This window comes from Chionomys nivalis, chromosome 10, assembly GCF_950005125.1.
Source record: "Chionomys nivalis chromosome 10, mChiNiv1.1, whole genome shotgun sequence".
Classification (NCBI taxonomy): Eukaryota; Metazoa; Chordata; class Mammalia; order Rodentia; family Cricetidae; genus Chionomys; species Chionomys nivalis.
Window position 1 is genome coordinate 43329344 of NC_080095.1, and position 24645 is coordinate 43353988.

The following is a 24645-nucleotide window of genomic DNA, read 5'->3' on the forward strand; positions in this document are numbered from 1 at the left end:
GATGATGATGAAAACCAATTTCAAAGATAGTCAGTAATAGAAGAGTTGACAGTTTTACTAAAGATATTAATTCAGGCTTATGATGAGGAAATAACACACTCAGAAGTAAATAAGGCACAGTGGAGAGTATGTCTATGGGCTTCTCAATAATGTGTGCTCATTGCTTCTGCAGTAGTCATAGATGAGATTTATGTGGGGTTTGAAGTTATCTTACTACTATGTGGCTGTAGAGGGGTAACTGACAGGATTACAATTGACAGAGTAAGGGTGTAGTCCTACAAACATAAAGGAGGGTAGGATATGCTTCTGTAGACAAAGTTACATTTAGTTTGAGATTCTCAGGCAATTTCTAGACAAAGGAATGAGGCCATGCGCTGGGCCATATACACTGGGGTCTTAAGCTTAGAACATTGCCAATTTTACATACAATATTTATGGAGAAAAGAAACATTAACTATATGTCAGCAACTTTTGCAGCAAATGTTAATTGCGATAGAATCCTTGGAGAGCTGGTAAGAGGTTTTCATCAGACTCTGAGATGATACTCCTTCCCCTCCCATGTCTCATGGGTTCCTTGTCTTCCCACCCTGACTCATTCCCATAGAATCCACCTCTGACTTGCTTTTTTAATAAGCAGGAGTTGCTGGCTTGATTTTTAGCTGTAAGGTTAAATACCTTTATGCTGACTATGCTTTCTTCAATTCTCTGACCCTCTTGTCTGTCACCCTACGCATTTCCTGGTTCCTGGCTTTTATAGTTTTGATCCCTGAAAGTTCCTTCATCCTCTGTTTGGAATGTCCTATTCTAAAAGTCAAGATGGCCGGAAAAGTCACATCTTAAGTCCTGCAATGATCTTGTCAAAAAGAAATGACATTTCCCCTTTTCCTTTTTGGAGGATTTTTCTTGAGCAAGCCTATAATTTAATTATCTTTTCTCTGTATCTTTGTATGTATACCCATTTCTTAAGTTAGATAAGCCTGCTACCAGACACAACCCAGGAATATATACACCTTTTTAGAAGTTAAGTAAGCATCTTGTCAGCTATAATCCGGAGAATCTTTTCCTTAAGGTCCTGGGAAACAAGACCTGTGATGTAAATTTCAAGGAAGATGGTGCCCCTATTTTCCTGTCACGTGTGTTAACGTAGGTGCCTTGTTTTAATCAGTGAACACTTGCTTGACAGAGAGATAGAGAAGCTGTATTTTTCCCCCATGAGTCATGGATGTATTGGACTGTGCCTAAATCACACAAATGGTACCAATTTCTTGCCCAAATATGTTAGCCTGCTATGCCTTTCCTAGTGTGGTTTGAGGCTCGTAAGATTGAAATCCTCCCTTCTGTTCCTTTCTATTTTACATTTGTGGATACTTTGAGATTTTATTTAAAATATCTACAGTATCAATTAATTAAGACCCATAACTTTATTACCCTCTCTCTCCGTGCCTTGCTTCCCACATGCTTTCCCACCGTAGGCGAGCGTTGTACCTTATCCATGGCACCTCAGTATCTATCTGCCTTGGGAATCGGGCGAGGTAACGGAAAACGCCGGTGGGTGCGGAGAACCACCACTCCCAGCATCCTCCACGCTCCCCGTGCCCGCGGTTTCCTCTTCCGGTCTGACGGCTGAGGAAACTGTAAACGCTATGCTGGGGACGCGGCGCGGAGCTTGATTCACCTTCACCTGCGCCGGGCACCAGCTGACCCCGGGCTTCCGCCCGGAGAGCAATCAGCCATGAACGGACTGGTGGATTATTTAGTCACGGAGGAAGAGATCAACCTGACGAGAGGACCCTCGGGTAGGCGCGGGACGTGGGAGTCATTGCTGAGCTCGTTGCTTTTGCAGAGCCGGGTGTACCTGGCTGGAGAGCAGGCCGGCCCGACCAAGGCGCTTCCACGAACGCTGTCGGGCACGAAGAGTCCATTGGCATCCTTTGTTAGCTAGATAACTGCCACAACCCAGTCGAGTTATCACAGCCATTTATGGCCAGGAAGGGCTTTTTCCCCCCTGCTGGCATCAATAGAAAAGTCTAGAAAAACTGCCCGTTTAGTCAGTCTGTAGTAGACGCCACATCCGTTATTCAGTTGCTCGCCTCACCCTCGTTTCTATGAGCGCCCGTTCAGGTAAAAACGAGAGCAATAAACGGCGTAGTTTTCTGAGTGCACAGCAATTTCCCGGGTGTTAGGGTCCCTGTCTGCACTTCTGGCAAATTAAATTACAGTGTCAACTGGAATTCTAAAGCAGGAGGAGACCTGTTACAGAAGTTTCCAGACCTAGTGCCATCCCAGAATTACTTGGGCCTTTTTACTTTTTTTTTATATAAACAAATTAAAATGAAAATGCTGTTTTCTAGCTCCATTAGGGATTTGGATTCGGTATGGATTAAACAATTTTTTAAATACTTCATACGATTCTGGCAGGAAAATTCCCACTCAGTCTTCCCGTGCGGTCTCCCTCATTGATTCTCATGGTTGGCCTGGCTTTTGACGTCACCCCACAGTGCCACTGTCTCCCTTGGACCTTGTTGTTTTCTTTATGGCTGTCACATTTTAGGCTTAGGGTTAACCACTTATGGCCAGGTTTTTATCCAACACCTTACCAGCTGTTTATTTTTTATTTATTTATTTTTTTGTTTGCCCGGTTGGTTTTAATATATTGGCAGAGAAATTTAACTGATGGATGCTATCGTTTCTTCTCTGTAGAATGGAGATGGTTATGAAATGCAGTGTTTCACACATCCCATGTGTTAGGTTGAAGCCAATGACTCCCTGGAAAATACTTAAAACATCCTCTTGACATATGGTTAGCAATGTGTATTGGCGGCTATTGTTATCACTAGTGAATGAATGGCTAGATTGACCCCTGTAAGTTCTGATAAATATTGTATTCCAATAGTTGAATAAATCCTTGGTTACTGTGAATTTCCATTCTATTTAGAATAACCTGCCAACTTTTCTCATCTAGAAGTTTGCAATAGCGTAACCACTGCTGATAGATTATTCTGTATAAAGCACAACTTTCAGAATTAGTCATGACTTTTTGTCTTCCTGGTATTGGAAATTGGAATCTGGCCTTTTTTTTTTTTATAGGAGTAACTCATTTCTAATCTTTGTGGTTTATGCAGAAGCTCTGTCCTGGTTGATTTTTTTTTTTTTCCAACTTGGCAGAAGCTAGAGTTATCAATGAGTAGAGGAGCCTCAACCTCAGTTGAGAAAATGCCTCCATCATATTGCCTGTAGGCAAGCCTGTGGGGTATTTTCTTGATTGAGGATTGATGTGGGAGGGTCCAGCTCATTGTGGGCAGTGCTACCCTGGGCAAGTGGTCCTGGATTGTAAGAAAGCAGCCTGAGCAAGTCCTGAGGAGCAAGCCAGTCAGCAGCATCACTTCAGTTCCTGCCTCCAGGCTCCTACCTTGAGTTCCTGCCCTGACTTCTCTTCTTGGTGGACTGTTACCTGGAAGAAAAGATTAAATAAATCCTCTCACCCCTTAGTTTCTTGTGTCACCGTGTTTTGTCATAGCAATAGAAACCTAAGATAAGCTCAGAAACTTTCACTCAAAGGCTTTTCAATATGTCTTGTATTTAATTTTCTTATTTTATACAGTTCTTTTCTCAATATTTATTGACTTTTAAGACTAATATGGTAGGTACTGCCTATAGTTTAGGATGGGTCTTTCCACTTGAAATAACCTGATCAGGAAGATCCCTTATTTGTTTGTTCATGGCTAATCTCTTAGTTGATTCTAGATCCAGTAAAATTGAAAACCAAGATTAGCCATCATAGTGATGTAAATCGTTGAACTTCCTAGGAAAACGTAATTACAAATTTAGGATTGAGTTTGATAAAAACAATCATTGGAAGTTTATTGGTTCAGTAAATAAGGAAAGGTACCAAGTTCCTGCTTAGCATTTCCCAGAGCTAGTTCCTGGTCTGTGGCACTGTTTGTTGTTCGCCGTCTTCATGGTGACATCTTGAAGATACACAGGGAAGAAGTCAGCAATTACCACTAAAATCCAGGTAATTTTGGTAGTACCATAGAAGTCTTTCTTTCTACAGGAGAAATATGAGAAGCCTCTGATTCTCAGTATACAGTTCTGTTTATAGGCAGCATTGTCTGGTTTAGCTGGGTTAATGTGTGTATGATTACTTCTTTGTGCCAGAATAGTGTTAGACAAGAATCTTGGATATTTGCAGCTTTGTAAGGTAAATGAACCTACTGAAAAAACAGACAAACAAACCCACAATCATGGGAAAACCACAACAATGAAATGAGTGTCTAAGGAGTGAAAAGGAAACGGTGTGTAGTGTGGCCTTTGCCCTGTGCTTCCTTATCATTGTAAGGAATGTCGTGGCAGTCTTTGATTTCAGAAGGCTGTTCTGCTTTTGTTCTTGGGCTCATTCCTCATGTTATTTTAAATAATTTGCCATTTTAAAAAAAGATTTAAAAATTTTTATCTACATGAGTGTTTTCCCTGCATTAGTATGTATACCATGTGTGTGCCTGATATTCATAGAAACCAGAGGAGGGTGCTAAAAACCTGGAACTAGAATTACAGTGATTGTGAGCTATATGAGTAGGTAGTGGGAAATGAACCCAGGTCCTCTGCAAGAGCAGCAAATGCTTTTAACTGCAGAGCTATCTCTCTATACCAGATTTTGAGTAGCTAGTGATCTAAATAATTGTCGAAGGCAGTAGCCATCATCTCAAATATGTTCAAAGGTTGAACAGTTCTTATCCTTTAAGTACAACTTTGTTGTACTTGAAGGCTTTCACTTTTTCCTGTATCAAATTTAGAGATCTTAAAGTTGTCAAGGTTTATTACTTTAAACAGTATGATAAGACTAATCTAATTTTTATTCTCTGTACCAGAGAGCACAAAGGTTCTACTGCAACTGAGTAATAGAGGCTTCCAGTGTTCCTACATAGGGCTCAGTGGGTTTCGGCAAGTTACTCCCAATCTGCCGTCTTTAGAGAGGGAAGAAGAGACACTCCAACTCCGTACAGTCCTCAGGGGAAGGAGTAGACAGTCAACACTTTCATAAAGAGTAATCAAGGAGGTACAGTCCTCAGGGGAAGGAGTAGATAGTCAACACTTTCATAAAGAGTAATTAAGGAGGTACCTTTCTGGAAGAGTGATAGTTACTATGTATTTTGTACTTGTATTTCATATTTTGCCCTGGCTAAATGAGTCTTTATTTATAGTCACATAGGCTTATTTAGTTCTTATAGAACCCTTTAGTGGTAGATATTTAATCTACACTATTTGAGGAGTTATCTGAGGGAAGTTGAAGACTTGCCTAAGATCTAAGGCCAGTAAGATTCAGAAGTTTCTACTCTCTAGGTCTGTTCAGTCTACTGTACTAGATATTTCCTCCTATCACAGTACCTAAGGAGTTGATTGCTAACCTTTCCCCTGGCTTTTATTTTGCTATAGCATGCCTTATTTCCTAGACAGATTTGATGTGTGCAAAAAGGATTAGAAAATCCATTGTGGAAAGGTTTTAGATTTTTCTGTTGGTAGATCTACAGGCATATCAAGGTGAGAACCTGAAAATAGAACATTACATCTGAGTACATTACATCTGAGTACTTACGAGTTTTCAGTCATGTTCTTCCCCTAACCACTGTCTGCAATTGTTGCTAACAGTTTCCTGATTTGTTCCTTTCTGCATCTGATAAATAGACTGGAGACCATAGTGCTATATCTTTGCTCTGTTTTCTCTGGCTATAGGAAGTTTAGCCATTATGGAATTTACAGTACAATAGAGACATAGTTTTCACATGCAGAGGGTTAAATCTCATTGCATAGGTTCATGTGGTTAAAGACTGTAAGAGTATGTATGTAGCAAGAAGGCAAAGAAAGAGGGATGCCTGGAAGAGCATGCCAGCCTGACTGTGTGTTGTTTTTCCCATTACTGCAGCAAAATACCGACAGAAACAATCTAAGGAAGGAAGGGTATATTTTGGTTTATAGTTTGAGGGCAGCGTCCACCATGGCAGGAAAGGCCCAACAGCAGGAACTTGAGGTAGCTGGTCACACTCCCCCACAGTGAGGGAGAAGAGGAGTACCAGTGAGTACCAGTGTTCTGCTCATTTCCCCTTTTTGTTCAGTCTAGATCCCAGGTAACAGAGTGGTTCTTCCTCCGTTCAGAAAATGTCTTCCTTTTTATTACGGTTTCCAGGAATACTCTCATAAATATGGTCAGAAGTTTGCTTCTAATGTGATTTTTACGTACAGTCAACAGTAGTTAAGTTAAACCACCCCAGACTCCATACTGGAAAAGGTCAAAAGATGGAGCTGTGGGCCCTTCTTACAGTTTAAAGAGAGTTAAACTTGGTGGCTTTAAAGAAAGGACGGGTTTTAGTGCCAGGATCGGGGCAAAGATAGCTTTAGCCATAATAACAAAGAGAAATTAAAAATATGTATTTCTAAGAGATGAGTGAATAAACCAGTCTGGATATAGGAGAAGTTTTGCTTAGGAGATTCAAGAGAGAAGTTGCTAAGGTAAGCAGAGATTGAATTGTAGAGAATATTCAGTGTAACTGTGGAATCAACCTTTTCCTTAGACTCCATCTTAATACTTTCCTCTTCTTATTCACTGGTTAAGACAGCCTAAGAATCATCTCTGAAAGTTTTCTTAACCCAGGCTAGAAGTCGCCTTATTAGCAATATTGTATGAGTTGTAGATCACCTTCCATGTATTGCTGAAGCCCCCTGTTCAATAAGGAACAAGTGGAATGGCTACCTCCATTTTACAGATGATGAAACCTTGACTTCTGTTGTCACACAGCTCTCTGAGGGCAGATTTGGACTGTGAATTAAAATCCAGACAATACTTTAGGCTGGGCAATTATTGCTTTTTGGGGGGGGGGGGTGCAGGGGGCTTGTATTTTGCCTCTGTACTTACTTTGAAGCATTTTTTTTTTTTTTTTTTTTTTTTTTTAAGAACGTATATTTCACTGGGTATGGTAGTGCACGCCTTTAATCCCAACACTTGGGAGGCAGAGGCAGGCAGATCTTTGTGAGTTCAAATCCAATTTACATAATGAATTTTGGGCTAGTCAGTGCAATATAGTGAGACCTTGTCTAAGCAACACAATTCTTAGAAAAAGAACATATATTTTATTTTTTGTTTTCTGAGTGCTTTATTTAGTTCATGACACAAAGTGGTCAGTAAGTGCAATTGCCAAACTGATAAATGTAGAATGCTATAATGGAATGTTTTAAGAGAACTAATAATGCTGCTGTTTTGGCTTTCAGAGTCAAACAATGATCTTCACTAGATGTAGTTAAGAAAAACTGAAGGGTTGGATATAAGCTGTTATTATGATGATTAGGAAACAGCTAAGGTTTTATAAACAAGAGGAAGGAATGGCTGGAGAGTTCTGCAAAAGAGAAAAAAATATATAGTTATGTCTTTTGAGATTTTGTTTATAAGGATCAGATCTAAGAAATAGTTCTTAAGAAAAATGTTAAAGTAATGTGTCTAGGTATTATTTGGGGTAAATAGAAAAACAAGCTGTTTTATGCTAAACTAGAAACATTTTACTAAGCAGAAAAATGACCAGTGATTATATTTGATTAAATGGCATTATCAAAGGAAATAGAATTAGATTTTCACATTAAAAAATAAAGTAAAACTATGTTCATTTTGTATATACATTATGATTAGGAATTGCAGATTATATAGTGTAGAACAAGAAGACATATCTGGTTCTTATAGTTTTACAGTACAATGGGAGAATGTCTTAGCTTTCTATAACTATGACAAAAATTTCTGATATAAATAATGTATATGGAAGGAAGGTTCATGTTGGCTCATAGGTTCAGAGGTTTCAGCCTTGGTCTGTTGACTCTGTTGCTTTTAGTCTTACAATGAGTATCTAAGAAAGTTGTTCATCTCATGGAAGCTAAGAGGCAGAGAAAAGAGACTAAATACCTCCTTGAAAGGGTATTCCCCTTCAATGACATAACTTTATCATTAGGTCCCACCTTTCTACCACTCCCCACTAATGGTAGAGAGTCTGGCCTGTTGTATACATGAGTCTTTGGGGGAAAACATGCCTAGATCATGACAGAGAGTAATCACGGTCATGTAAAAGTACCCCCTCATAAGAAAAGTAATGTTAAGAGCTATGAATTTTATAAGATATGTTCTGTTTCTTATACATTCAGATTCAGTAGCACACCATGGGGGCAGGAGGTACCTAAACTATAAATGCCCTTAGCAAGTGTTTTGGAAAAGTTAGATAATGTTTCTCTCCTCTTGTACCACAAACTATGGTTTCATGCCTACTACATATAAATTTAATATATGTTGAGAAAGAAATAGTAGAAAAAAATTGAAAAGATGTTAGTTACACAACTAAAGGAAAAGAGGCCATGGATTTGAGAGGTAGCAATAGGGAGGTATACATGAAAAGAGTTGGAGAGAGGAAAGGAAATTGGGGGTGTTGTGATTATATTTTAATTTAAAAAATGAAAAAAGGCAGTCATAGTAAAATGGATCCAGCTTTTTATATGAAGCAAAACTTAAGAGATTATGTAATCTTATTGTGGAAAATAAGAGAGCCAGGGGAAAATGGTCTAATAGATGAAAACATATATTCAGTACCTGGTCAGTCGTTTATTACAAAGTAAAGGAAAAATGCTGAGAAAGTTGAAAGACAAGCTTTCAGAGCCATGGAAAGAGTTGATACTGCATATTTGCAAAGATAGTACCTTGAAACATCTTTGCTAGGCTCTACTCTTTGTTCCCATCCTTATCTTTACTGGGATAAGGAAGGAACAATCATGTGTAATGTTTTTTAATTGTTGCATCATCTTTCTGTTCTCTGAGGTTAAAGGTTTTATTTGTCCGTGCATTCATTACTATAGTTATTGCAATTATAGGTGTTAATCCCAACAACAAGAATAAGACCACTTTCATAATTTGAAGCAAACTTTATTTATTGGGTTGTACCCAAGAACTAGCCAGTGACTGTCTCCTAAGTCGGGTTAAAGAGAACAACCCTGAATCCATTTCTTGGGCCTCTTTTAAGGAGTAAAATAACAAGTAGCTTTACAGAAGAGAGACATTGGTGCAATAAAGAAAGAAAATCTCAAAAAAAAAAAAAAAAAAAAAAAGAAAACCCATCATGTGGTCACCATGTGATTAGGGAGGGTTTAGAGATGGTCAAGGAGGGTCAGGGTGTTCTCAAAAACAAGTCAAGATCATGAGTTGGGGAAAGTCAGGTTCCGGGAAACAAAGAGCAACTTATCAATAGACACTTATTTTTAACAACATAGCGTAATAGCTCCTGCTTTCAAAATGGAGTCAGACAGGTTCCTCATTCCCCCCTTGACTTATGTCTCTGTCAAATCTTTGATAGGTGAATGTCTTAATATTGTCAGTTATTAAGCAGCAATGATTCTAGAACTGTTTATCTGGTGGGTGATCAAGTTAATGCCACATTGGAGGGCACAGAACCTGATTATAATAACTAAATATTAGAGGGCCAAGGAAGGGCAAGAACCATCTTAGCCATGTTGGCCAGTCTAAGTTTGTTTAGGAGATTTTGTCTATTTCTTTACATAGATCATCAATTTGGTTGTCAATAATGCTCTGGGACAATGGTCTTTACCCTGTAAAGATTTGTCACTTGTACTGATTTAATAAATGCTTATTGGCTGGTACCAAACTAGGAAGTATAGGCAGGGTGGCCAGAACAGTAGAATTCTGGGAAGAAGAAAAGTCAGTCTGCATTCATCACCCAGACACAGAGGAAACAAGATGAGAATACCTCACTGATAAAAGGTACCAAGCCACGTGGCTAACACAGACAAGAATTATGGGTTAATGTAAGTTATAAGAGTTAATAAGAAGCCTCAGCTAATAAGTCAACCAGTGTTTAATTAATATAAGCCTCTGTGTTTCTCTGGGACTGAGGAAACATCTGTCAACACAACCCAATGAGAGAAATCAGAGATATTAAAAAACAGCACATTCTAGTAAATTCTGACAAGATTATGTTAAACTAACAGGTAATCTATAGTAGCTTTATTTTGAAGAACAGTTGTTCTCAGTTCTCCCATTTCTTGATGAACTTCTGCTAGTTATTTTTGTTGTAATATTAGTAGTTTTGACTTTAGACATTATTTTTGAAACTCTTCTTTGTAGTCTGACAAGTCCTGGAACAGTCACAGAAAGGCTGCAGTAACAACTGTAGCAGGAGCTAGTAGATGGAGGATTGCTGCAGGAGCTAGTAGATGAAGGGTTGTTGCAGTTCTCAAGAAGAGCTTTTGTAATTCTGTTTTAACAGATTGTAAAGATTTGCTGAGTAAAATAGGTGTAACATGTCTACACCACATAAAACCTTATATCCTGCTGGGGGTACAGGATAAGTATTATTTCCACAGAAAAAAGTCCAGTTTAAAGGGGAGAGTGTGATAAGAAGTAGAATTACAATAAGAAGGGATATTTGTACAATCAAAACACAGTGGAATAAAAAGATATTATCAATGGAAACATCAGCCACATCTTTTAAATGAGTGAGGGAATGTTCCATTTCACCCCCTGCCTTGTTAACCTTGTATAATTTTCATAAGAAACCCCGATTCCATACAAATATACTTTTAAGAGCCTGGGAATAGAGGGATCTCCTCTGACACAGAAGGACTTTTCTCATTGCTTTTTAGTGCTAGATGGATGCAGAGATTATGTTCCGTATTATTCGTTAATAATATGTTAAATTCAATTGAAGTGATTAATGAATCTTCCCCTTCATATTTTAGCATACCTGTAATTTCCATTATCAGAACCCTTTAAAGAATGATTGACTATGCTGAAGTCTGTTATTATGTTGGGGTTGGTCAGTTAGATTAGTTCATCCATCCGGCTAAAGACTGTTTGTTATGATACGGGATGAGTTGGGACCTTGGTGGGTTTCATGGCAGTTGAGGACTGCGGTGGGTGACAAACCATGCAGACAGAGTTTGAGTCTGTTTATTGAGAGGAAGGAGGGAAGAGAGAGGCAGAGGGAGGTAGAGGTAGGGTTGAGAGAGGGGGAGAGGGATAGAGGCAGAGACCTGCTTGCCTAGCAGTAAGAGAGAGATCAGAAGTGGGCAGAGCTTGTCCCTTAAAGGGACAGGGAACTGTCTGCTATGCAAGCAGGTATGATCTAGGGTGCAGGGTTGTGACATGCTGTGCCAGGGTATGCCTGGATACTAACATTATTTGTTCACCTTTTTTTTTTTGTTGTTGTTCAAACTATGGACCCTGGTGGATAAAGACAATCTTTTGCATGGCAAGACAATGTCAGAGAAGTCTTTTATTTCCTCTGTCAAGATGCATTTAGGTTCTGTTTACATAGGTTGAAAACAAGGAAATGGTTAGCCATAGGACAGTTATGCAAATTTCAGCAGCAAGAACACAAAGTTACCTTAGACAGTCAAATCTTAGAAAGTTTGATTTTTTAATGGTCCTATTTCAGTCATTTTCCACCTCTGGGGATTGGACTCCTCTTCTGTGGGTTCCTCGGATGCCTTCTTGAGGTGTGAGTGATGAAACCAGGCAGAAATACCGACAACTTTAACAGCAGTAGGAGTCCAGAGAGTCATGTTGTAAGGTCCTTCCTATCTAGGTTCAATTCGGTCAGTTTTGAAGTGGCAGACTAGTACAATATCTCTGGGCTGGAATGGGTGATCAAGTGGGTGGTACCCAACAGGTTGAACAGCCTTGACCTGAGGGAGAATCTTACAAAGTTAATTGTGATCCTTTTAAGGACTCAAGAGATTGGAATAGGGCAATTTGACAACTGTCTAATGTGTATCTGAAGGATCATGGGAAGTGGTTGCCTACAGACTATTTTATATGGGGTGAACTTTTCTCAGTGGTGGTACAGTGGACTCTTTTTTTGGAGCCTGTCTGGAACTAGCTCTTGTAGACCAGGCTGGTCTCGAACTCACAGAGATCCGCCTGCCTCTGCCTCCCGAGTGCTGGGATTAAAGGTGTGCGCCACCACCGCCCGGCTTGGACTCTTGAGAAGGGTATAAGGCAAAAGGCCAATCCAGTTATCACCAGTTTCAAGAGTATATTTAGTTAAAATCTCTTTTAAAGTTCTATTCATTCTCTCTACTTTTTCTGAGCTCTGAGGATGATACATACAACGAAGTTTCTAATTTATGTTAAGAGCCTTAGAGAATTGAGATGACTTGACTGTGAAGATTGGGTGTTGGGAGCTATAGATCCCTGGCCCTTGAGTTTCTTTGCCTGCACCTGCTCTGAGCAAGAGACCTTGATGGCAGGCTCATGATACTGAGACCTACAGCTGAAATACCCCGAGAGCTAGGTGTGGCTAAGGATCGGATCCTTATATAAGCTGCCCCTGAGCACAATAAACAGGGCATTGGCACTCTTGTATCAAGAGTGACCCATGTCCATGTCTCTCTCTGTTTGTCTCTGTTTATGTGTTTTTAATTCTTCAGCTTAGTTCTCAGCTCACATACTGTCTTGTAGTGGCACGGGAGCCACAGGCGTAGTAGTACTGTATAGGCATACATAGTACAGGACCACTTGGAATTTTACAATCAGGCTATTGTCTGATCCCAGAGATATGTGGAGGCCAAATCTAGGAATAATTTCCATTATTAATTTCTTAGCTACCAGTTGGGCCCTTTTCATTCTGGATGGAAAGTTCTGTACCAACCTGTAACAATATCGACGAAGTCCAAACAATCATATTTGTAGCCTTACAGTGCTGGCCTGACTTCAGTGGAGTCCATTTCCCAAAATTCACCAGGTACTGTACCATAACTCTGTTGGCCTGAATTTGCATTTACCTGGGTACAGGTCAGGCAGCAGTTTGAAATGCTCTGCAGTTTTTCTTGATGTCTAGGTAGCCAGACATGAGGAGAGATGAGTTCTGAGCTCTCCTTAGGTGACAGGTGCATGGCATGATGCAAGACAGCCAGTTTTACTATTGTTTTATGCCTTTATAATGTCAATACTGCACCAGGAATTTCTAAGCACTTTACTCCTTCTTCTACTACTACCACCACCAGTCATCATCATCATCATCATCATCATCATCATCATCATCATCATCATCATCATCTTGTTTAAAGTGCTTAAATGATGCCTGCCCTTACAACTGCCTTGTCTGGAATAAACTCTAGTGGGGCAAGAGCTACTGGCTTATACCCTTAGAAATGAGGCCTTGAACACTGGAAACAGAAAAGGGGAGTGGTATTCAGTGAATCCTGGGAGGTTCCATGGGCGTGGCTTCCCTGTCATATTTAGCAGCAGACTTAACTGGTTTTCTGCCTTTTATAGTTTTTATGCCCCTTTTTGTGAAATGTTCCCTGAGCTTTAGTATGCATCAATAGGGACCGGGCACCCAATTGTTTGCATTTTAACCAGAAGCACCAATGGACATGTCAATGTGGATTGGAGAAGTCTTATGGAACTCCACCCTTCCCTGAAGAGCCATAAGCAATTTAATAACTGCTGAGAGAGGGAGAATTAGTCTTTCCTAGGGAGGAGCCTCTTGAGGTTTCTGTCCTGCCTGGTCTTGCAGCCGTTCAGTCCCAAAGAAACACACAGAGGCTTATATTAATTATGAACTGGTTGGCCTATTAGCGCAGGCTTCTTATTAACTCTTATATCTTATATTAACCCATAATTCTTGTCTATGTTAGCCACGTGGCTTGGTACCTTTTATCAGTGAGGTATTCTTGCTTCCTCTGTGTCTTGGTAACAAGTGAAGAATGAGCCTTTCCTCTTCCCAGAATTCTCCTATTCTGGTGGCCCTGCCTATACTTCCTGCCTGACTACTGACCAATCAGCATTTTCTTAAACTAATAGAGGTGACAAATCTTTACAGGGTACAGGCCATTGTCCCACAGCACCCCCCTTTTTTCAAAACAATAACTCTGAATCTAATCTCCTTTGTTTAGCTTTTTTCCTGACCATTATTCATAACAACATGCAGCCAACACTATAAACAAAGATAAACATCCATAATCCATTTTCTGGGAATGTAGGCATAGTTTTCTAGGCTACTTCCTGCTGATTTAGGGTGCTGATAATCTTATGGGGACCTAAAGAAAATTTAGGATTATGGTCAAGTCCTGAGTGAAATATTCTATGAGGCTTGATCATCTCAATGTTTCTTCAATCTTTCTTTCTTTCTTTCTTTCTTTCTTTCTTTCTTTCTTTCTTTCTTTCTTTCTTTCTTTCTTTCTTTCTTCCTTCCTTCCTTCCTTCCTTCCTTCCTTCCTTCCTTCCTTCCTTCCTTCCCTTCTTCTTCTTCTTCTTCTTCTTCTTCTTCTTCTTCTTCTTCTTCTTCTTCTTCTTCTTCTTCTTCTTCTTCTTTTTTTTTTTTATTCTTTTACTCTTTGCCCTTAACCCATTTGGGACTTTACATGTGCTGAGTCTGAATTAATTACACTCTTCATCTTCAGAGGATACTGGTGTCGTAATGTCCTTTTCTGGCTTTATTGAGATGTAATAGCATAATGTATCCTTCTCTCTTATAGGTATCTACTGCAGTGTATCTTTACACATCCTTAAACATGTGTGCCCTTTTGTAAATAGGTAATAAAATTTGTATGTGTGTGTTCTTACCTGAATAACATTTCAGAATTCTATTCATGTTACTTTGTACATGATTATTAAATGATTCTAATTTTTAACTTTTTATCTACTCTAACTTCTATCACTGTCACTTCTATCCTAGTGCATTGTGTTTTTTTTTTATTCTTTTTTAATTAAAATTTCCACCTGCTCCCCGTTTCCCATTTCCCTCCCCTCCTCCCAAATATTGCCCGCTCCCCCCACTTCCCTCCCCCTATCCCCACTCCTCTTCTCCTCCCCCCACTCCATTCCCCCTCCCTCTCGGTACTGAAGAGCAGTCCAAATTCCCTGCCCTGCGGGAAGACCAAGGTCCTTCTATCTACGTCCAGGAAGGTGAGCGTCCAAACAGGCTAAGCTCCCACAAAGCCAGTTCATGTATTAGGATCGAAACCTAGTGCCATTGTCCTTGGCTTCTCATCAGTCTTCATTGACCGCCATGCTCAGAGAGTCCGGAATCAACCCATGCTTATTCAGTCCCAGACCAGCTGGCCTTGGTGGGCTCCCAATAAATCAGTTCCACTGTCACAGTGGGTGGGTGCATCCCTCGTTGTCCTGATTTTTTGCTCATGTTCTCCCTCCTTCTGCTCCTCATTTGGACCTTAAGAGCTCAGACCGTTGCTCCAAATTGAGACTCTGTCTCTACCTCGATCCATCGCCAGATGAAGGTTCTAAGGTGATATGCAAGATATACATCAGTATAGGATAGGGTCATTTCAGGTTCCCTCTCCTTAGTTGCCCAAGGTACCAGCTGGGGACATATTCCTGGACACCTGCGAACCCCTCAAGAGTCAAGTCTCTTGCCAACCCTAAGATGGCTCCCTTAGATAGGATATATACTTCGCTGCTCCCGTATCCATCCTTCCTATATCCCAACCATATACCAAAGTTAAACCAGGACCAGGTGAACAATCTAAATAGACCTGTTAGTCGCGAAGAATTAGAAGTTGTTATAAAAAACCTCCCCACCAAAAAAAGCCCAGGTCCAGACGGCTTCAATGCAGAATTCTACCAGAACTTCCAAGAAGACCTAATACCTATACTCCTTAATGTATTTCACAATATTGAAACAGAGAAGTCATTGCCAAATTCCTTTTATGAAGCTGAAGTTACTCTGATACCAAAACCACACAAAGACACAACCAAGAAAGAGAACTACAGGCCAATCTCACTCATGAACATCGACGCAAAAATACTCAATAAAATACTGGCAAACCGAATCCAAGAACACATTAGAAAAATTATCCATTATGATCAAGTAGGCTTCATCCCAGAGATGCAGGGCTGGTTCAACATACGAAAATCTATCAATGTAATCCATCATATAAATAACCTGAAAGAAAAAAACCATATGATCATTTCATTAGATGCTGAAAAAGCATTTGACAAAATTCAACATCCCTTTATGATAAAGGTCTTAGAGAGATTAGGAATACAAGGGTCGTTCCTAACTATAATAAAAGCATTGTGTTTTTTTATGCACAGAAACTTTTTATTTATTTAATTTTTTTATTTATTTTTATTCTTTTTTAATTAAAATTTCCACCTGCTCCCCGTTTCCCATTTCCCTCCCCTCCTCCCAAATATTGCCCCTCCCCCCACTCCCCTCCCCCTATCCCCACTCCTCTTCTCCTCCCCTCACACCATTCCCCCTCCCTCTCGATACTGAAGAGCAGTCCAAATTCTCTGCCCTGCGGGAAGACGAAGGTCTTCTCTCTATGTCCAGGAAGGTGAGCGTCTAAACAGGCTAAGCTCCCACAAAGCCAGTTCATGTATTAGGATCGAAACCTAGTGCCATTGTCCTTGGCTTGTCATCAGCCTTCATTGTCCGCCATGCTCAGCGAGTCCAGTTTCAACCCATTCTTATTCAGTCCCAGACCAGCTGGCCTTGGTGGGCTCCCAATAAATCAGTTCCACTGTCACAGTGGGTGGGTGCATCCCTCGTGGTCCTGATTTCCTTGCTCATGTTCTCCCTCCTTCTGCTCCTCATTTGGACCTTAAGAGCTCACTTCGCTGCTCCCTTATCCTCCCTTCCTATATCCCAACCATCCCAATCCCCCGAGCTCCTCCCATCCTCCCCTTCTCATGTTTCTCATCCCATTTCCCCTTTGCCCCATGCCACCTCACCCGCAAGTTCCCAGTTTTTGCCCTGCAATCTTGTCTACTTCCCCTCTCCAGGCGGATGACTATATGATTTTCTTTGGGTTCACTTTCTTATTTAGCTTCTCTAGGATCACAAATTATATGCTCAATGTCCTTTATTTATGGCTAGAAACCGATTATGAGTGAGTACATCCCATGTTCCTCTTTTTGGGTCTGGGATACCTCATTCAGGATAGTGTTTTCTATTTCCATCCATTTGCACGCAAAATTCGAGAAGTCATTGTTTTTTACCGCTGAGTAGTACTCTAATATGTATATATTCCACACTTTCTTCATCCATTCCTCCATTGAAGGGCATCTAGGTTGTTTCCAGGTTTTGGCTATTACAAACAATGCTGCTATGAACATAGTTGAAGAGATACTTTTGTCATTTGATGGGGCATCTCTTGGGTATATTCCCAATAGTGGTATTACTGGATCTTGGGGTAGGTTGATCCCAAATTTCCTGAGAAATCGCCACACTGATTTCCAAAGTGGTTGCACAAGTTTGCATTCCCACCAGCAATGGATGAGTGTGCCCCTTTCTCCACAACCTCTCCAGCAAAGGCTATCATTGGTGTTTTTGATTTTAGCCATTCTGACAGGTGTAAGATGGTATCTCAAAGTTGTTTTAATTTGCATTTCCCTTATCGCTAAGGAGGTTGAGCATGACCTTAAGTGATAAAGGAGCTAAAAGTATTCAATGGAAAAAAGAGAGCATCTTCAACAAATGGTGCTGGCAGAACTGGTTGTCAACGTGTAGAAGAATGAAAATAGATCCATATCTATCACCATGCACAAAACTCAAGTCCAAATGGATTAAAGACCTCAATATTAGTCTGAACACACTGAACCTGATAGAAGAAAAAGTGGGAAGTACTCTACAACATATGGGTACAGGAGATCACTTCCTACGTTTATCCCCAGCAGCACAGACATTAAGGACAACATTGAATAAATGGGACCTCCTGAAACTGAGTACCTTCTGTAAAGCAAAGGACACTGTCACTAAGACAAAAAGGCAACCCACTGACTGGGAGAAGATCTTCACCAACCCTGCAACAGACAAAGGTCTGATCTCCAAAATATATAAAGAACTCAAGAAACTAGACTTTAAAATGCTAATGAACCCAATAAAAAAAATGGGGCACTGATCTGAACAGAGAATTCTCAACAGAAGAAATTCAAATGGCCAAAAGACACTTAAGGTCGTGCATTGTGTTTTGCAATGAATATATTCTTTTTTTTTTGTTTTGTTTTTTTTTTTTTTTTTTTTTGATGGGATGGTCACGTTTGTCCTAGCTGGGATGTTTTTGAAATTAAAAGGTGAGTCTTAATAGTACTAGGGTTATAGGTGTATACCAAGATTCCCAAGAAACCAGAGTATGTGCCCACTCTGCCTACAAAATATTTTTTCTTGGATACTAAATAACTTAGTAATTTATCCTCTTTAGTTGTTCTCAGCTGATAACCTGTTCTAGTTGATTGATACATGTGCTAGATAATTACTACAGGTTTTAAATATTACTTTTGCTAAAAAAAAAAAAATCTTTCGGGCTGGAGAGATGGCTCAGTGGTTAAGGGCACTGCCTGCCCTTTTGAAGGTCCTGAGTTCAGTTCCCAGCAACCACATGGTGATTCACAACCATCTGTAATGAGATCTGGTGCCCTCTTCTGGCCTGCAGGCAAACATGTAGACAGAATTCTGAGAATACTGTATACATAATAAATAAATAGATTTAAAAAAAAAATCTATCTTTTATCTTTATGTGTGTGCATGTTCTCTCTTTCTCTCTGTGTTTTGCGTGTATGTATGTATGTGTGCCACATGCAAGCCTGGTGCCTTCAGCAGTCAGAAGAGGGCTTCTGGAAGCGGAGTTGTGGATGGTGGTGAACCACCATGTTGTTTCTGGAACATAAACCAGGTCTTCTGGAAAAGCAACCAGTCCTTTTAGTCACTGAGCCATTGCTCCAGCTCCCTAAAACTGGTTTTGAAGGGGATTTCTAGGAAATAAACTACAAGCATACTTTCAGTGAATTTGAGTTCTAATCAAGTGTTTTATACTTACAGATGGGTAGACTTTTTAATCCCTGTGTTTTCTTATTTTTAAAAGATTTTTCATGTCTACATCATATAATCCTTGCCCCATCAGACTCTTAATCAGAAATTTAACAGTCACTAGTTTATTGACAGAAACTCTTAGTTCCTTTCTCCAGTCTAACAATTACTATGTTTTACAAAGAAATTTTTCAGATTTTGTTACTGGAATCTAACAATTACCTTTGATGGAGAGATGGTAGAATTTGTAATCTTTATTTTATAGAAAAGACAGAAAATCAGAGTTAAACTGATTTCTTCAGTCCACATCCAGTAATTTACAGAGTTGAACTTGAAATTAATTTTTTTTGGTTTATGCAATATCTAAATAGGGAAATGAATAAATTTGTTTGTGGTTAAAGTCAGAACTTAACAGTTAGTACAGTTTAGCTTTCTGTCTTCAAAGGTCAGTGATTTTTATTGAATAAATGGACAAGGAATTATGTAAATATATATAGGGTTAGGATTTTATCTGTTTGTTTATTGGTAGTGCTGCATATTGCCCAGCATGCTAAACAAGTGCTCTATCCCTGCCCCAAGTATGAACTCTAGTGTCATTTCTCACTGCTGTGGTAACTGTCGATAATTTCTGCAAAGTTTTAAGGTATAGATGAATTCATTTTTGTAAATATGGTTGAAGAATAAAGTCTTCAGTTAACCTAAGCGTTCTCATTTTAAGTGGTTTAGTTCACTTGAAAAGAAATAGCAATGTGGTAAATAAGTGTACCACTATGATGTGGTATTGGGGTGAATAGTGGACTGCACTTTCACATAATAGCTCTCAGGAAGGTTTCTTTTACTGTATGTTAGATGCTTTCCTAAAGCTTTAAATAACCTGTTTCACTTGGCCACTCAACACTTGTTCCTCATTCCCAAGATCTTCAAAGATAGTAGCTGTTTGGTGAAAGACTCAAACCATAGTGAAAATGTTGAATTTCACTGGAAGATTTTCCTGTGGTTTGTTTCAGCATTGAGAGAAACTGGTTGGACTCAGCCCCTTGCTCAAACCTGTTACTTTTTAAGTCTTTATGAATTCAGCCTTTCATGATCTGGTTTCTGCTACCTTACCAGTCCCTCCCTTCTTAACCCACAATCATGAATTTAAATTAAGGGAATTATGTAAAAAATAAATAAGTAATTTAGAGTTCCTGTTTTTCCTACCCTACGCTTCAGGGATATGAAAACAGTCTTCTAGAAGTAGTTCTTTGTGTTGTGTATCATAAATCCCCCAACCAAATGCAAGCAAAACAACAACAACAGCAACAACAAAACCCCACAAACCTATCTGGTAGCAGAGACTCTATGTACAAGGTATGCTATTTAAATCATAAACTTCCTGATTTTTCCTTGTCAGTTATGTTTCTTATTAAATTGTGGATTGATTTGATAGTGCTGTGTTAGTACTTTGAGTCTTAGCTTAATTTTAACCATGGAAAGAGCTTTAGAAAAAGTCCACATATATCCCTTCAATGGTACATTTTCTACTGAGATAATTACGAGACTGATGACTGGCTTTTCCTTCTCATTGCACCAACACATTTTTGTTTTTTAAATTGTTTCCAACTGTCTTCCTTCTCTTTGTATTGTGTCACAGAATTATCACTTTAGTTACATAAAGAAGAAAGATTCCTTTTTCTCTCTTATTTCTTTTCTCTCTTTTCCTCTCTCTCCTCTTTTTCCTTTTTTACGTAAGTTCTAAAAATCTCAAATCAGATAATTTCTGTAGGACAAAATCCTTGTCACAGCTTGGTGGTTGGTTCATGAAAATAAAATTTTAGTTAACCAGCTAACTTGTTTGCCTTCTATATTTATTATAATGAGGATACTTAGATATATTTGAAATAAATTTGGAAATATACCATATATTATTATTTTGGGTAGACACAATCTTGTACAGCAGATCTCTACATATTTCTTCTGTAACTGAAATATTTTACTTTTGTAAACTAATTAAACTCAGAGAAACAAAGAATAGAATGGTGGTTACCAGGGACTAGGAGGAGGGAAGTACCCAACTGCTAATTGGTAAGGAATTATTTTCTACAGTGAGTAAACTTTACTATCACTGTGCGCAGGTATGTGATTGGTTGTACTTGATAAGAAAGAAAAGAGTGAATTTGGTGACTTGATTCTCCTGTAAAGCAAGCAGTTGCTTTTCTAGTTCTGAGGTTTCTGCTAACAACCATTTCACTACTCTCCTACCCCAGTACAAAATAGAAAAAGATAAACAACCGAGGTTGCTTCTTCCAAAACTCCAACATGTACAGGTGTTCCCAAATCTTGACAGAAGAAACATGTGAAGAAAAGGCTTCAGTTAGCAATCATTTTTTCACTAAATGTTATAAAAACAAAGCTTATTTTTATGAGCACAGCTAACTCTGTTACATTAATATAGGAATACCAGGATTTGAATCATCTGAATGTCAAGCAAGAGCACTTATATCTTACAAGACTCACCATTCCTATCCCTCAAGTTATGTCTAGCTCAATATATTTGACCAGTCATTTTGATCACTGTGTATGTACTTTTAGTACTGCTTGGTTCAAATCAGCAATCTAGGTACTTTGGCCTTTGTTGATAATGACTTACTGACTTTGCTAATGACTGTGTTAGCTATCTCACAGTCTGAATTGTCAGCCTCTCCTCCCCACTAGACAATTTTTCTCTCCTTTCTTCTCCTCTAATCTTTCTTTCTTCTTCATCCCCCTCTCCTTCACTCCTCCATGATTTTTCTCAGGGCTGGGCTTCAACATCGTCGGTGGGACAGATCAACAGTATGTCTCCAACGACAGTGGCATCTACGTCAGCCGCATCAAAGAGGATGGGGCTGCGGCCCGGGATGGGCGGCTCCAGGAGGGTGATAAGATCCTCTCGGTGAGAAATGGCTTCGGCTCCCTTTGCTATACTTTGCTCTCTAGACCTCCTCTGACCCTTTCTTGGGAAGATTTCCTGCTTGCTTGTTTGAAAATGAAAATACCTAGATTATATCATTGAATGGGAAGAACATTGATCAGTCTTCCAACTTTACCACTGGGCTTGGAGGATAGTGTTATTCTTGCTTGACAGACAAGGCAAATTTAACAGAATGTGAAGTTACTTGCCCTGGTTTAAAAAACAAAACAAAACAAAAAAAAAAAAACCACAAAGCAAGTAGAGATGAAGGGCTGGTTTGGAGGAAGGAGATTTAAACCCACAGTTTTCATCTTTCTCTTGCTCACTTTATCCCCTCTCTTTTGTTGATTAAAACACTGATTTGTGCCTTTTCTTGGGATACTGTCAGCCCTTACTAATGGCCTTAACTTCAAAAAGGAAGGTAAGGATTAAGTTTCTTCTTTAAATTCAGGGCTCTTTCTTTCCCATAATTAAGATGAAAAATTGAAATAGAGTTTGGATATCTGTCAGTTGTGCTCCCATTTCATTCTGTTAATGTCTCTTATTGTATAATAATAATGACTCTTACTAATTTTTCATATACTCAAAGACTGTAATTAATTTTTTTAAACTTCCCATATCTTAGTACAGGTGCTCAACATAGGCTTAACAAATGAGCAAATCAGAAAATTCATGCAAGTTTAGAAAAGTTGACTAACAAATACAGTCAGTCATGTGAGCTCATAGACCCTTAGCCTTTTTTAAAAAAATATTTCAAGTGTGTGTGTGTGTGTGTGTGTGTGTGTGTGTGTGTGTGTAGGGGGATATAAATGAGTGCTGGTGTTCATTGAAGCAAGAGGTATTGAATCTTCTTGGAGCTAGAGTTACAGGCAATTGTGAGCTGTCCTATGTGGTTGCTAGGAACCTAACTCAGGTCCTCAGAAAGAACAGTACATGCTTTTAACTGCTGAGCCATCCTTCTAGCCCCACCCAGGTCTTTAGTCTTAGAATAAATTGAATATTCCTAAAGCAAATCAGAATCCAGGAAAAATAAAACTTTTAAAACTCTTCAAATTCTTATTTGTGGCTCTTTCTTTCATTTCTACTCTACCTCACTGGCTATAGTGTTGTTATTGTATTGTCAGTTGTGGGAGATGGGGAAGGTTAGATCATGCTATAGATTTTGTTTTAAATTAATGTTTTGGGCTACTATTGCTCACTTTGTTTGTATGGAAATAATATGTGTAATTAGTATAAAGAATGGAAAAGCACTGACAAAGTGAGTTGTTATCCAGGAGTTCCTGGGAGTTAGACCTAGCTGCAAAGGGCTGTTCTCAAATTAAGAGAAACTTGAAGTAGGATGGAACTTCTCGTGGCAGAAGTGCCCCATTTCCACATGTGCTGTGGATCATGGTCCATGGTCTAAAGAAGAGAAAATTATTTCTTGCTTGTCTTACAAACTGAGTAGGGCAAGAGGGCTAAACCAGTAAAGACTGAAGTAATTTAAGTATAGTCAAGACAAGATTTGATTAAGAGTTAAGTCAGAGACTTGATTTAGAACTTCCATAGAACAGGAATAACCTTTAAAAAGATTGTATTATAGTTTTGCTTTGAATTTTCTTTTTTAAATTGCCCATCATAGAGTTTAGTTAATTGGTTCTCTTAGAGATCAGCTTATTGGATACCTCTGTGCCGTCCAACTCATTTGGCAGTAGCATATGAAGGCAGGGAGAATGTAACCTGTTTTTATTTGACATCTTAACATTTGAGAGATCTGATTCAATTTTGAATGTCTCTTTAGGAAGACTTGCACAGCCAGGCATGGTGACACACACTTATAGTTCCAATACTCAAGAGGTAGAAGCAGGAACATTTTGAGTTCAAGTCAGTTGTGAATTACTTAGCAAGATCCTGTCTCAAAAAAAGAGATACACATAAATCAGGACAAGTAGTTATGAAAGTTATATAATCAATTTAAGAATGTGTCCAATACATATTACCATGGATAGCATTATTTTGGTGCATCTCACTGACTGTTTGCCAGCCCGCTAAGCTTTTCCTAGTTCCTCTATATTAGACTACAAGATAGGGATGGTGATAATTACCTTCTTACAAAAACAATAATGAAGAATTTAGGAGCAGATATTCTGTCACTCTCAGAAGAAAGACATTGTAAATACAAACCAACTTTGTAGTAGGACAGAAAAGAAAATTTGTGAGTGGGTTGTTAAATATACAATATAATTAGTGTTTTGACACAGAATTCATACTCTGAGTGAAGAGAGACTTGAGAAGTATAGGGTTTAATTTAGGGCTCAAGAAGAGAGTATATTGTTTGGAAAGCTTTGCTTAAAGGTGGATTATCTAAAAAAGAATTAGGAACAGTTTTTAAGCACAAAATGATAACTTTCAGTGTAATCTTGGTTAATATTAGAGTATATGTAACAGGTATAAATCATTATGTCCATTTTGCAGCTAAGAAAACTGAGGCTTGATGAAGTCAGGTAGTTTACAAGTGACATAACTAGTGTTAGGAAAATAAAACTTTCATTTATCTGAATTTGGATCCTTTGCTAAAACTAATACTAACATTAGTACTCTATTGTCTTCCTAAAAGATACATGCATAAGTAAGATTAACTACTCTGAAAAGGAAGTTAGTTACGTAGTGAATAGCTAGTAGATGATAGGATGGGTTTATAAAAGAACTGAAATAAACCTTTGTATCAAGGATAGAATTAATGGTATAACCAACCTTTAAATCCCAGCACGCAAGAGGCAGAGGTAGGCGGATCTCTCTGAGTTTAAGACCAGCCTGGTCTACAGAGTGAATTCCAGAACAATCAGATCTGCACAGAGAAATCCTGTTTCAAAACAAAACAAAACAGCCAAACAAACAAAAACGATGCAGATAGTCTCTGTT

General features: G+C 38.9%; 1 protein-coding gene across 1 annotated transcript in view; it reads left to right on the top strand.

The window, feature by feature from the left end:
- Window positions 1–1626: 1626 nt before the first annotated feature.
- Synj2bp (synaptojanin 2 binding protein) overlaps window positions 1627–24645 on the top strand; it is a 35457-nt gene continuing 12438 nt past the window's right edge. The window contains exons 1-2 of the mRNA XM_057782260.1: window positions 1627–1796; window positions 21590–21726. Of these exons, the coding sequence (XP_057638243.1) occupies window positions 1733–1796; window positions 21590–21726 (201 nt within the window). The 5' untranslated portion in view covers window positions 1627–1732. The remainder of the gene's footprint in view (window positions 1797–21589; window positions 21727–24645) is intronic.